Genomic DNA, 13,240 nt, shown 5'->3' with positions numbered 1-13,240 from the left:
TCTCTTCTTGTACACAAATATCTGTGCGTGTGCGTGTGTTTTTTGTCTGTTGATGTGTATTTCCTTTTTGAGTGTGTTTTTTATCCAACTTGTTCATGCATTTTTCTACCTTGCTCTGCTTCTGCCTGTCTAAGTGTAAAGATTGCTGAGCCAAGTAAAGCGGCTGTGGTAACCAAGATTAGGACCCCTGAGCCAATAAACACTCCATCTCTGACCACATAGCATTCATGGTCCAACCATCCTTTCCCATAGGCTTGCCTCCTGCTCATGCTTGTGGCTGTGCTCAGTAAAATAACTGCAATTCCAAAGCTGATCCTGCCAAATCCATTCTTTTATTAATTATAACTCTGGCATGCTCCTGTTTAAGAAACTCTGGCATCACCAGCTGTCCATGTTCTGTAGAGTTTAGAGGCTCAAATATCCTATTAACTGAGATCACTAGCACAGTGCCCCACGTTACTCTTATTCCCCCTTAAAAAATGTCATTTCATTGTCACTGGTTAGTTGCTATCTTAATTCTACAGACGAGCCTTCAATTGTCTAACTCTTAGGATGCAATGACATGCGCTCTGTTATAGTATCTACATTCATTGAAGTTCTCCCTAGCAAGATAGCAGGGTATCTTTACCTCACAAAATTAAATCCATAATTTCCTAAATTAGGTCAATGTCAAATCACTGTTGATCGATTCTGATTGTTTTTTTGTGCGTGTAACCATTTGTTTGTATTGTTAGCTTATAAATATATTAAAATAATACTTTTTTTATAATTTAAAAATACATGTGAAAAAAAACCATAACGTGGAAAGTTGGAAACATTCTTATCACTCCATCTACGAACTTGGTGATTCATTTAACTTTTCCCTAATTTAGACAACTGAAATAATCCGTGTAGGAGATAGGATGTGTATGTTTTAGCAGTGGAAAGCCGAGTGATAGGTATATATATACACAAGAGATGTGATTGATTACCTACCAGGATAAAACCAGGAGTCCTGTGGCAATCTTTGGTTTCTTAGCCTTGGAGCTGTTACTGTTCTCTCTTTGCCGAAAAAGGGTGCAAATCATCACGTTCCCAATGACTTGAGCGATGACTAGCCATAGCAGAGCTGCAATACCAAAGCCAAATGCATGGCTTTGGGGCAATTCACACAGTTTATTGCTCAATTTGAGATCCTCCTTCTGCAAATTAAACACCCCAAAACAATTAGGAAATCAATGAATTGGCTTGAATCCTTACAGTAAAGATATATATAAAAAAAGGCGAGAACAAATCAAGTACCTTGGCTTTCTTAGACTCAGCAAGAATACAAGAAACAAAAGAGACGAGGGAGAGGGAGAGGGAGACGATGATGGAGAAAATTAGCAGGAACCCATATTGATGTCTAGCCATGGTGGAGAAATAGTGTGTATCTTTCTTGGAAAAAGGGTTGGTATAAAAGAAGAAGAATAATAATAAGAGGATTGGATGCTTTGAGCTTACTCAAGGAATAGAAAGAGAGAGTGGCGTTCTCTTGATACTGTTGGTCCTCCTCCTTGTCATCATCTTTCCTTTGAAGTAGTTGAAGCCTTCTTTCATTGCTTTGAAGGAGAGGTACCATTCCTAAATGTATCTAGGCTGTTTTGGAATATATATATTCTCGCTAACCTTTCCTTCTTAATTTGCCATGGAGCTGGCCAATTGTTTAAATTTTGGTTTGCTTGCCATGGCATAAGATGACAGATCGATCCCTATAGAGACAGAGAGACATAGGCTTCCTGTTCTTCAAATTTGCTTGATCTGGACTGTTAGTGGAAACTGAAAAGGAATCTTAGTTGTTAATATAAAATGATTATTGTTTTATATGGGCCCAAGTTGCATTCCTGATTCTTATCACATACACAGATAAGAGTCTCTCTTCTAGAGACTAAGGGATGGGAGAGGGAGAGAAGGATCCAAGGAAGGTAGCATTAGATATAGTTTCATGTGATTCGTAAGAAATTTCCTTAAAAGTTGAAAAGTCCTCCATTAACAAATGCAACGCATCTGGGCTTGTACTTAGTTAGGTCCCAAGCATCCATCTTGGATAGAGATAGTTTTCTTGGATGGTCTGTTTTCCACTCACTCCGATTTGGAGTAGGTGTGCTTCTGCGATATGGCTCCGATTCTTACTCTAGGTGGTAAATACTGGGATTTGCTCCTGATGGTTTGCTTTTACCACGACTCCTCTGTTGCTTGGACAGCCCTTGTTTCTTCTGCTTTCGTATTCCTAATTTGACAGCTCCATCTGCTCAAAACGTGTTCAGAGGTTCTTCCAATTCCAAAATTTTGACTTTGTGTAAAAGATAGTATTCACCGTAGATTATACGGAAGAAGCTAATGGCACAACCGTAAAAACACCTCGTTAAAGAGTTCGAGTTCAAGTTGTGATGACATAGCCCCTTGTCGGTGGCAATTCTATATCCCCGGCTCAATTCGCGGAGAATTCTTGACTTTGGCCTTAACATTGGTGGGGGCTTGTCTTGGATACGCGCGGATGACGTGGACAAAATGTAATCTGCCGGGAGTTAGGGGACGCCTTCTTGTCTTGCATTACTATGGAAGAGAGAGAGAGAGAGACAGAGAGAGAGAGAGAAGAAGGTCATGCTGTCCTAAAAATTTTCTTTACCGTTGGCTATAAATAACACAGGGAACTTTGAGAGTTGCAGGAGCTTAATTTATTATACCTGCAAGATCATGAGTACATAGCAGACATATATATATATGAAGAGTAATACAAGTTAGTAGTGAGTTCTCTTCCTAGAAAGAAGTTGAACAACTGACTGTGCAGTGCAATAAGCGATAGCTTGGACTGTGACCATTGGATTGACACCCAGAGCAGTTGGAAACACACTTGTATCTGCAACAAACAGTCCCTCTACTTCCCATGCCTCTCCCGTTTGGTTCACAGCCGACTCCTTTGGATTCACACCCATCCTGCAACTCCCCATCTGATGAGCTGAACATATTTGTCCTGTTAAGTCTCTTAATGGCCTTGCACTCTCCTCTTTCACAAACCTTTCGAATTCATGGTAACTCACTTTCTTCACGTTTAAGCTCTTCCCTGTGCTGTGATGTGTTCCGATCTCCTCAGCTCCTGCAGCTGCTAGTATCCTCAGTGTCTTCTCTAGTCCTTCCTGTAGATTCTTCTCGTCTTCAGCATCCATCCTGTAATTTATTGAGCTTGGCGAATTCACGGTTCCCGATCCTCTATCTCTTGCCAGAGCAAATACATGGGCAGTTCTTGAGAACCTGCTCATCCTCCTTTTCATATCAGCTCCGGAAATCCATGGAATTAGACCTGAGAACATACCAGGATGCAATGATGGCGTCTGTATCACTGCCCCGTATCCAGACTTGTTAAAATTTGCAACTACTGTTGACATTGCTGTCATTATCCCTCCTTCATAGCTCTTCTTCTGTTCCTCCGGCCACGCCGTGGTTGAATTAGGTGCTTCTGGGAAGTAGCCCCATGCCATTGTGACTGGATGGAGGTGTAAGTGCTTACCAATGTTGGCATTCTTTAAGCCGCTTGCTTTTAGCAATGCGGGAGTGCTGAGAGCACCACCGGCAACAATAGTCACCTTGGACTCAACCACACACAAGTCTTTCATTCCATTGTATTCGAATCCAAAAGCTACTCCCGATGCAGTGCTTCGATCCTTCCCCTTCTTTCGCTCATGCAAGACCTTAATAGCCTTACATCCAGGAAGAACTGCACCGTTACCTGAATTCACCATGTCCTTTAGCCATGTCTCACAAGTGCCCTTCTTTCTTCCATCCTTGCAGCCAAAACAACACCAGCCACAGTAATGATCCGGCACAGAATTTCGAGGAATTGTGTCCACAGGATAGCCCAATTCTTCACACCCTCTTCTTAAAACAGCATTATTGAAACCTTCCTCATCAATATCAGATTGAACTCCCATTTTCTCGCACACAGCATCCAATGCTTCTTTGTATAATTTACTGTCAAATAACTCAAGGTCGTAGCTTTCACTCCATTCATTGATCACATGTTGCGGGGTCTTAATTGAAGCTGACCAATTGATTGCGGAACCTCCACCAACAGTAGAGCCTGCAAGAACTACCACTCCCATATCATCGCTTGCTAACATACCTGCACCTAAATACATTTCATCCATTGAGGGCCCTTCAAGAAGTGAGAGATTGTTTCTAGCAAAATAGTTTCCTTTCTCCAAGACAAGCACTTTATAACCAGCTTTTGCTAGAACCCCAGCAACCACACCACCACCAGAGCCAGAACCAACTACTACTGCGTCACATTTGATGACTAAACTAGGATTACTAGTAGAAAAGTCCCGTGGCGAGTCAATGTTTTTCCCGCGAAGAATGGAGACAGGGAATCCAATCTGACGCAGGGAGTCTGCTACTCTATCACTTGGAAGGTTGAGATCAACGAGGCCTCTGTAAAGAGGTCCAAAGAGATGCTCTTCTTTGCAGTCATGTTGATCATCATCATCATCTTTGAGACTTGCATATAATGTTTCAGGCAGCCCGCAGGTTTGTGTTTGTCTTTTGAGTGCTGCTGGGTCAGGCCCTGGATAGCCTATGGCTTTCCATGTCAGGTTCTCATTCTTTTCATCCACCTGAAAAATCAATGGATAGTCGTAAGGTTTTATATATATATATATAAAGAGAGGCTAAGAGCTAAAAAAAACAAGGGGAAAAATTACAACCCACAAAGATGGGGTAAAGCTAGCACAAGCTCAAACCCAAGCCAAGCCCAATCACGTTCAACATGAGCCCAACTCGACATCTTTCTTTATTTTTTTTATTTTTTTGGATTTCCCCCCTATAAACCTTTTCGAGCCTTGTCCACATTCGAAAATTGATTTCGGTCCAACACACATGGTCTATATTATTAAATCTTATCTAAAAAAAGTATTTATGTTTGACTCTCGAGTATTCCGCGCTTGTCATGATAAGGAAATATTGAATTAAATCCGGCCCTTAATTACCTTTTCGAGGCAGGGACAACACCTTTGGATTATTTATCAATCTTGATTTAATTTAATTACAAGCAAGAAGGGCGATATTAAAATTAGTATCCTGCGTTTTAATCCAAATCTTTTCTTCTTCTTTTTTTGATAAAGAATATATCAGAGATAAATATTCCAGTAGTGATTAAAAGTGCATATATTATATATATACCTGAGAGAAAAACACGAATGGGATGACGAGCTTGATGGCTTTGAAGAGCATCCTGAGGAGATAGAAAAAGCTGGTAGCCCAGGAAAACACGATCTGCTCCCTTTTGCCTTGAGAGATTTGAGAAAATCTCAGAAAGTAGGGAAAAGAAGGTGAAATGCTGGGCAATCCACACAATATGAAGGTACCGATCCATGTAGATAACAAATATAGCGTCAGTCTTATCAGCCACTTCTTTGGATGCTGCACCCTCTCACAAAACAACTCTCCTACCTGCACCACCATGTAAATATTAGTTTCAAAACGACGCAAGATTCAGCTAGCTTATTGGATGCATATATATATATATACATACAAGAAAAGAAAAGGAAATTTAGTTCAACCAACCTTAATATATATAACTTGTTAAAAACAAAAATGCATGGCCGCATGTGTGTGTATGTGTGTAAATTAAAAAGGGTGCAAAACGTATGGGTCGGTAGCTAGGGTAGGTACGAAGCTAAGAAAAGGATGTCATACCCGTTGAGGAGTTCCGGCCATGGAAGCAGAAGATTGATAAAAAGTAGAGATACTATTGGCGGAGCCATCATCGGCGGAGGCGGCGATCATACTGCTATTATAAACGGATGGGAAAAGGGTGTCGCAGATAGCAGTGAGGGACTCCATTTCTCGGGAAGAGAGTGAGTTGACATACGAGCACGTCGACTGCTTCTCTCCCCCCACAAACAGTCCTTGTGTGTCAATGCTCCCCAAATCAACCACAATCGGTGCTTCTTCCTGCTGCTCCTTTTTTACCTCCTCCATCTTCTACAATTAAGATTAAAGAAAACTGTGTGTCGCTGTAGTTTAGCAAGGCGCCAGTGAGCAATATCTATCTCATATATAAAACTATATAGTAGTACTACACGTGCAAGCTTATAGCTAACGTGTGAGCAAGTGATCATGAAGAAAGCTTGTAGCTTCACACACATATATATAGGAAGAGGAAGTAGCTATAGGCCAAGTAGAAGTGAAGATTAGAGAGTGTGGAAACGTAGAGGACATGAGAAACCAGCTTGTAGATGACGATGGTGTCAGCCAAACTGGCCCCTTGAAATTCAATTCTGCTATTACAAGGACACATCAAATAAAAAAATGCTATCAGCCGTCTGCCAGCAATAAATTATCCCCTGTTCAATTAAACACAGCTAGCCACACAACTTGCCCTTTTCTTTTTTTTCTTTCTTGTTTTTTCTCCGTTTGATGGTGAGTGTAGACGAGTATTTTATGAAAACTGTATTTAATATTAATTTATACATAAAAATAAGAGAGGTTAACCTTTCATTTATTTTGTATTATGTTTAGAGATTAAATTTCATTTAGAATATTTAATATTCTTGATACTTAAAATGATTTTAATTAAAAATATTTATTTATTAAATTAAATTAAGAGGGTTCTAAACATATATTGGAGATATTTTTTTAACAAATGTAAATATATATCTTCTCCGTGGTATGATTTAATAATTTTTATTGTAACTGGTCTCAGAATTTAATCTTAAAAAACAAAAACAAAACCAATAACAAGTTGTTTTAACCATCAAACCAACCACGCAGCAACTTGCCCTGCACACACCTGAACTCACCTTGCAATAATGGATGCCACTGGACCAACTTAAGATAAACTATTCAACAGGTCTTTACTATATCTATATATATATATATATATATATATATATATATATATATATATATATTCAGAAACAACTAACCCTATACTAACCAGTCCTTGATTAAATATTTCATTGCCTTGAATACATCGAGCCCACCTTTGGCCTGGTTATGCTCTACTCCACGTGTGTGTGTGTGTGTGTGTGTTAATTGATTCTCATGTTTTACGCAATGCCGATATATTAATTAGGTATGTATGAGGACTAATCAATGAACAGATTCCATGAGAATGGTGGAAGTTAACTTGTGTTTTGTGGGCTACGCTACCTGGCAGGGCGTCTCTTCTGCAAGTACAAAGCCAGCAATATTTCTTCACTGATCGCTTTTCTTTTCTTTGGTATATCCATTCTCACTTGTCGACCTCTTACTCTTTAAGCACAAAAGCTCCTCGTGGCCACAGATTTGTATGATAATAATAGTAATAATAATTGCGACCCATCCAACTAATTAATGCTGCTTGAATACTTAGCAAGAAAACAATATCCTCATGATCAAGCTAGCGCTTCACACAGCGGTAGCTTTTACCCTCCATCCACTACAATTAATGTTGATTGAATACTTAGGCACAAAAGCTACTCATGATCAACTAATCAATTGCGACCCATCCAACTAATTAATGCTGATTGAATACTTAGCAAGAAACCAATATTCTCACGATCAAGCTAGCGTTTCACACAGCGGTAGCTTTTACCTCTTGAATTATCTTTTCGTTTGGCTGAAAAGGGTTATATGATATGGATGGATGGTATTGGAAGTTTATTATCTGGAGATTAAAGACGATTAAAGTTATCATAGCACACTCCATTCCAACAGCTTCTTTACACGACACAGGTATTGGGGTTACTTTAAGAAATTAAGATCACACGGAAAGATATGGATATGTGGGAGAGTGACAGACAAGCGACCTGCACGCTCAAGGCTTACAGCAACATAATAGAATTTCCAGGTACATCCCCATTCACATCACTACCATGGAGAAGATTGATTAGCTGCTTCTCCGAGACAGAGTTAGTATACGGGCCCTCTTAGCACGATGAAATTTAATGAATTTGAGCCAAGCAGTATATCCTTTTTGTGAGGAAGAAACTGAGCATGTTAATAACTCTTTTCTTCTTTGCCTTGAGTCCTGGAGGGTCTGGCAACGTTTTCAGAACTGGTTTGGTATTGTCTGGTGCATGCTGAAAACCATGGATCAAGAAGTTTTGCAGCGGAGCGTAATGGTTAAAGGGAAGTTCCGGTGAAGAGCATTAATCATAATGCTATCATATGTCTATGGGGGTATTTGGAATGTTAAAAACAAGTTTTTTTTTTTTTTTTTTTTTTTTTTTTTTGAGAATAAAACACAAACTTAGAATGTAATATTTCAGATCAAGAAGTTTTGGTTGATTGTTATTTCTTCTACAAATTTTTATTTGTTGTACTTTTCAATATCTTTCTTAATGGTATTTTGGTTTAATCATTAATTATTATATAAAAAATGTTTTTTAATTATTTTTTATCTATTAAATTAATGTTTTTGGATATTTTAGATTATTTTAACATATTAATATCAAAAATAAAATAAAAATCATTATAATACATTCTCAATTAAAAAACTTTCCACCCCATCACTAAAATGGATGGTTTTTAACTTGTTTTATAATTTATATATTCTTTAAATTAATCATTAAAATATTATCGAGTGAATGAAACATTCATAAGTGATCTTGCTTATTAAAGTAGAAGGGTGGAAGTTTATATCACAAGGATAAGTTTAATCCGGTTAAATTAAAAAAATCTATAAATAAACTTGTTACTGCATGACAACAATATAAAAAGATATATTTTCTCTCTTGTCTTTCTGTTTCTTTATCTTTATACCAAATATCTCCAACAATATATGAAAAGGACATATAAAAGTATTAACCTTCGAAATTATATTATGCATATTAATGAATTTATTTGCATACACACACTCGCGTAAACGTGCATGGAGGCAGGAGTGGAAAGAGCGACACTTGCTGATGCTGCTGCCTCCTCAAATCTGACAATCCATCATGAGGAAAAGTCCAGTCGAGGCCATTGGCCGTACCTGAGTTCTAAATTAATTACTTGGTTTGCAGGAAGGGTCTGCATCTCAATGTAATTACTAATTAGCATGCAGCTCCATCGTTCTTTTCACTTGACACCGACGTATATCATCTCCAGTTGCCTCCCGATCCAAGAGCTTTAATATTAATGACAGTTGGCAATTTCGAAATTCAATTATTCCACAAATTAGTTAATGCCAACCGTTTCTGATCGAACAACCAACCATATATTTATTTTAATTATAGTTTCCTTTTTATCCTTGTTTAACTTTAATTATTTCAAGATACTTAATCAAACCGCCTAGGTTGGTTTGTTTGTGTGGTTAGGCTGCGTTTTATCCCGATCACAAACCCTAATAAAACAATATATGACGTGGTTTTGCTTGAGTTTCACTGGAAATTTTCTCATGAACTTCAATAATAATAATAATAATAATAATAATAATAACCTAATTTTCAAACCTCAAAGATATTGCCAAAGACATAATTTCTCGGTTGAATATTTAAACATCAGTTGATAAGAAATAGTAGGCTTAACCTATAAGTTAACCAACTTTTTCTATTTATATGTGTACGACAATATACAATAGTAAATATAGAGATTACAATACTAGAGTAGTCCTATAATATTTCCTATATATATACATTCCATAATATGCCCCTCAATCCGAGAGTGGAGGATCGATCCAAAGCTTGAATCAAAAGGCAGTAAAAGAAGTAGTTAGAAGCGGCTTAGTAAATACATCTGCAAATTGATTCTAAGAAGAGATAAAAATAAATCTGAATCTCTTTCTTTGTAACCTTGTCTCATATAAAATGATAATCAACCTCAATATGTTTAGTACAAGTATGAAAGATGGGATTCATAGACAAATAAGTAGCACCAAGATTATCACACCAAATGGTAGAAGTGGAGGCCGAAGGGATCTGCAGATCTGTCAATAAATATTAAAGCTAGATAACCTCAATAATGTCGTCTATTATGGCTTTATACCCAGTCTCGGTAGAAGAGAGGGCAATTATGCGTTGCTTATTTGATTTCCGTGAAATAAGTGTATTACCAAAGAAAATAGGGTAATCACCTGTAAACTTGCGATCATTAATACTACTGCCCAATTTGCATTCGTAAAACCATGTAAAGCAAATGAGGAACTACGAGTGATATGTAAACCATAGGATGTCGTACCCTAAAGATAACGCTGAATGCATTCAACAGTAGCCCAATGAGAATTTGTAGGAGCATGCATAAACTGATAGACTCTATTACCAACAAAACAAATATTTGATCTCGTAAAGATGAGATATTAAAGAGCATCAATGATTTGACGAAACCATATAGAATCAGAAAATAAAGAATCAGGCAACATGATAACTTTGAAGGTTGAAATAAGAGTATCAACAGGTTTGCAAGAGGTCATACTAGCCCGAGTAAGGATATTAAGAATATACTTATGTTGTCGTAACATTAGACCCATACTGGTGGATTGAACCTTAATGCTCAAAAAATAATGAAGGACGTCTCAGTCGCAAAGTTTGAACTATGAGCTCAGTAACTGTATTAGGTGGTGAAACATAGTAAAGTCGTTATCCATATATCATCAACAAAAACTAAAAGATAAAATATGTCAATACCTACAAACAAGACAAATATGGAAGTGCCAGTCTTGGAAGCATGAAAGCTAAGAGAAAGCAAAAAAATTTACTCAAACAAGTGTACCACGCCCGCAGGGCTTGATTCAAACCATATACAGACTTATGCAAACAACACATATGAGAGGGAAAGGGAAAGTCAACAAAACCTTTAGAGTTGCATAATATGAGAATTAGATTGAGAGATACGAGTTTGTTCAAGAGTGCGCAAAACACAATGAGAGGTCTGACAATCTACTACAAGATACAATATATATATTGAAAGAGAGGAGAGTAACGCACTTAAAATAAGTTGATCATGTTTCTTCCAATGAAGAAAAGAGTGGTTGATGGTCAAATGAGAACCAACAGAACTGTTAGAAACATGAGAAAGAGGACACAACATGGAGTCATAAACAAAGTGGAAGACACCTTGACCAAGAAGATATGGTTTCATCTGCATTCGTCAATAGAGATAATTGGTATTCGTAACTTTCAACAAAATAACTTATTGAGTGTTGGAGTTGCCTCCGTAATATGAAAAGGAACGACAGAAACATGAGAAGATGAACCATTGTTCTGCTCTGAAAGAGAGGGAGATTGCTACTATGGGAAGGGGAAGGGGCCACCAATAACAACCTATGAGTGGCCGGCCGGTCAGGCTACAATGCTAGTTTGGTGGAGGGAGAAGTCAGCAGCAGTAGCAGAGTCCATAAGGGAGAGGGAGAGAGGATTTTTAATGTGTTAAGACTCTAATACCAAGTTGAGAAAAAAATATGAGATTTAACCTATTAGTTAGTCAATCTATTTTATTTATACGTGTATAACAAGATACAACAGTAAATGTAGATATTACAATACTAGAATAGTCCTATAATATTTTCTATATATATATACATTTCATAAAATATTTTTAGTGTTTTTAGATCGTTTTAATATATTGATATTAAAATAAATTGTAAAAAATAAAAAATATTATTTAAATATATTTCAATTAAAAAACAATTTAAAAAATATTCAATAAAACACTTAAAGGCATTAGGAGAAAAACCCTTTCACAGTGCACGTACGCAGAGGAATCCAAAAAGGATACACAGTTCAAAAAACAGAAACCAGAAAAAGTCAGGCAAGGTGGTTGCCTGCATGTCATGGTAGCCATCCCATCGTTATCAGTAAAAGGCTGATGATCTTCAAGGTTCATACTTGTGTTTCTATTTTCAACGGTATCAGAGCTCTTCAACATATTAACGGCCTCTAATTGCTCAACGAGCACCTAATAATTTATTATTGGCGTTGACAAAGTTTTTCGCTATAGTTACCCTTCAGCAAGCTGATCCAGTCGGAGTCGCTAATCTAATCTGGCTGAGAAGACGTTCAAAAAGACAATAAATTGAAAAGCTGCTTGCATGCAGTGTTTTATAGTATATATAATTGAAATAACTAATCCTTGATCATCCTTGATTCATCCGATATATTAATTAATTAGCAAGTAGTAGTTAGCTTCTTCCTCAACTCTTAATTACAAATCGATCGAAGTCTCTCTCTCTCTCTCTCTCTCTCTCTCTCTCTCTCTCTCTCTCGTACTAATTAATATTTATTACTGTATGCTTTGATTTAATTTCAACAGAAAATTAATTAATGAAACAATTTCTCCAACGTCTACTTGTGTTTTCACTTGATTTGCTGACAAAAGATTGCATTTAGTGGATGTGCCTGGTGATTGCTTTGTTTTTGGAATTTTCTTTTGACGATTGTGATGAATATTGTTAGTAGATGAATTGAAAAAGGTCCGAGGCTATAAAGTAAGATACCAGTGGAACTCAACGCAGTGGTGGATCCAAAAATAAATCATTATTTTTAGAAGGATCCTTTTTTTTTTTTCCTGAAATATCCATCCTGAAATCCTTGAGGCAAAAGATTTTTTAAGCTGTTAGCACCAGCTTTCTTCCCTCTCCATTGTTATGATTAATTTAAGCTGGGGATGAGTTAATTTTTGGTTATTAATACTTTTATAAATATTTTTTAAAAAATAAAATAAGTTTAATAAATATGTCAGGTCCAAAGTACTTAAGATTCATAATCAACCAATCTCAAAATAATATGAGTCTAGCAAACATGCCAGACCTAACAAATTTAAATTTGATGGTCAATTAGGTTGAAGAAAACGCGAGGTCTGACAAATATGTCAAACCCAAAAAAATTAATAATTATCAAGTTCTATGGTTACATGCCTGATCCTGGACAATCCTCTATAATTTAAATATTAAAAACATGATAAATTGTCATGCATCTCCTTATAGAATAATTATTCATATTAAAATAATGATTTTTCTATATTTATACGTGTATACAAGATCTCTTAAAAAAATTATCTTACTTACTATCTCATTAATGATATGTTAAAGATATTTGCCTTTTATTAATGTCATTGAAAGCAAAGGACTTTTCAATCATTTTCTTCTCTGAAAACGACAAGGTTTATAAAGTATGAATATCCCTTGAACTATCCAGGTAAATGATTCATAACTTTTCATCTCTAAAATAAAGATACATAGATTTTAGAGTATTAACCAACTTAAAACTCAAAAATAAATATTTTTATTTCTTGAATTTAAAGCTCTTTTAAATTATTTATTGTCTTA

The 13,240-nt window shown here is 36.6% G+C and overlaps 2 protein-coding genes across 2 annotated transcripts; both read right to left on the bottom strand.

The window, feature by feature from the left end:
- LOC118050099 (protein MODIFYING WALL LIGNIN-1) lies at positions 1-2,545 on the bottom strand. The gene is made up of 3 exons (XM_035060336.2): positions 1,282-2,545; positions 976-1,181; positions 1-315 (listed from the first exon to the last, which is right to left on the bottom strand). The coding sequence occupies exons 1-3, from the start codon at positions 1,390-1,392 to the stop codon at positions 81-83; spliced, it is 552 nt and encodes a 183-aa protein (XP_034916227.1). The 5' UTR covers positions 1,393-2,545; the 3' UTR covers positions 1-80.
- A 128-nt stretch (positions 2,546-2,673) lies between these two features.
- On the bottom strand, positions 2,674-6,201 carry LOC118050097 (long-chain-alcohol oxidase FAO4A). Its single transcript, XM_035060333.2, has 3 exons — positions 5,710-6,201; positions 5,194-5,463; positions 2,674-4,628 (listed from the first exon to the last, which is right to left on the bottom strand). The coding sequence occupies exons 1-3, from the start codon at positions 5,992-5,994 to the stop codon at positions 2,760-2,762; spliced, it is 2,424 nt and encodes an 807-aa protein (XP_034916224.1). The 5' UTR covers positions 5,995-6,201; the 3' UTR covers positions 2,674-2,759.
- Between the last annotated feature and the right edge of the window lie 7,039 nt (positions 6,202-13,240).

Source organism: Populus alba, chromosome 4 (genome assembly GCF_005239225.2).
Source record: "Populus alba chromosome 4, ASM523922v2, whole genome shotgun sequence".
NCBI lineage: Eukaryota > Viridiplantae > Streptophyta > Magnoliopsida > Malpighiales > Salicaceae > Populus > Populus alba.
Note: the sequence above shows the minus strand (reverse complement) of the source record. Positions and strands in the feature narration are given on the sequence as shown.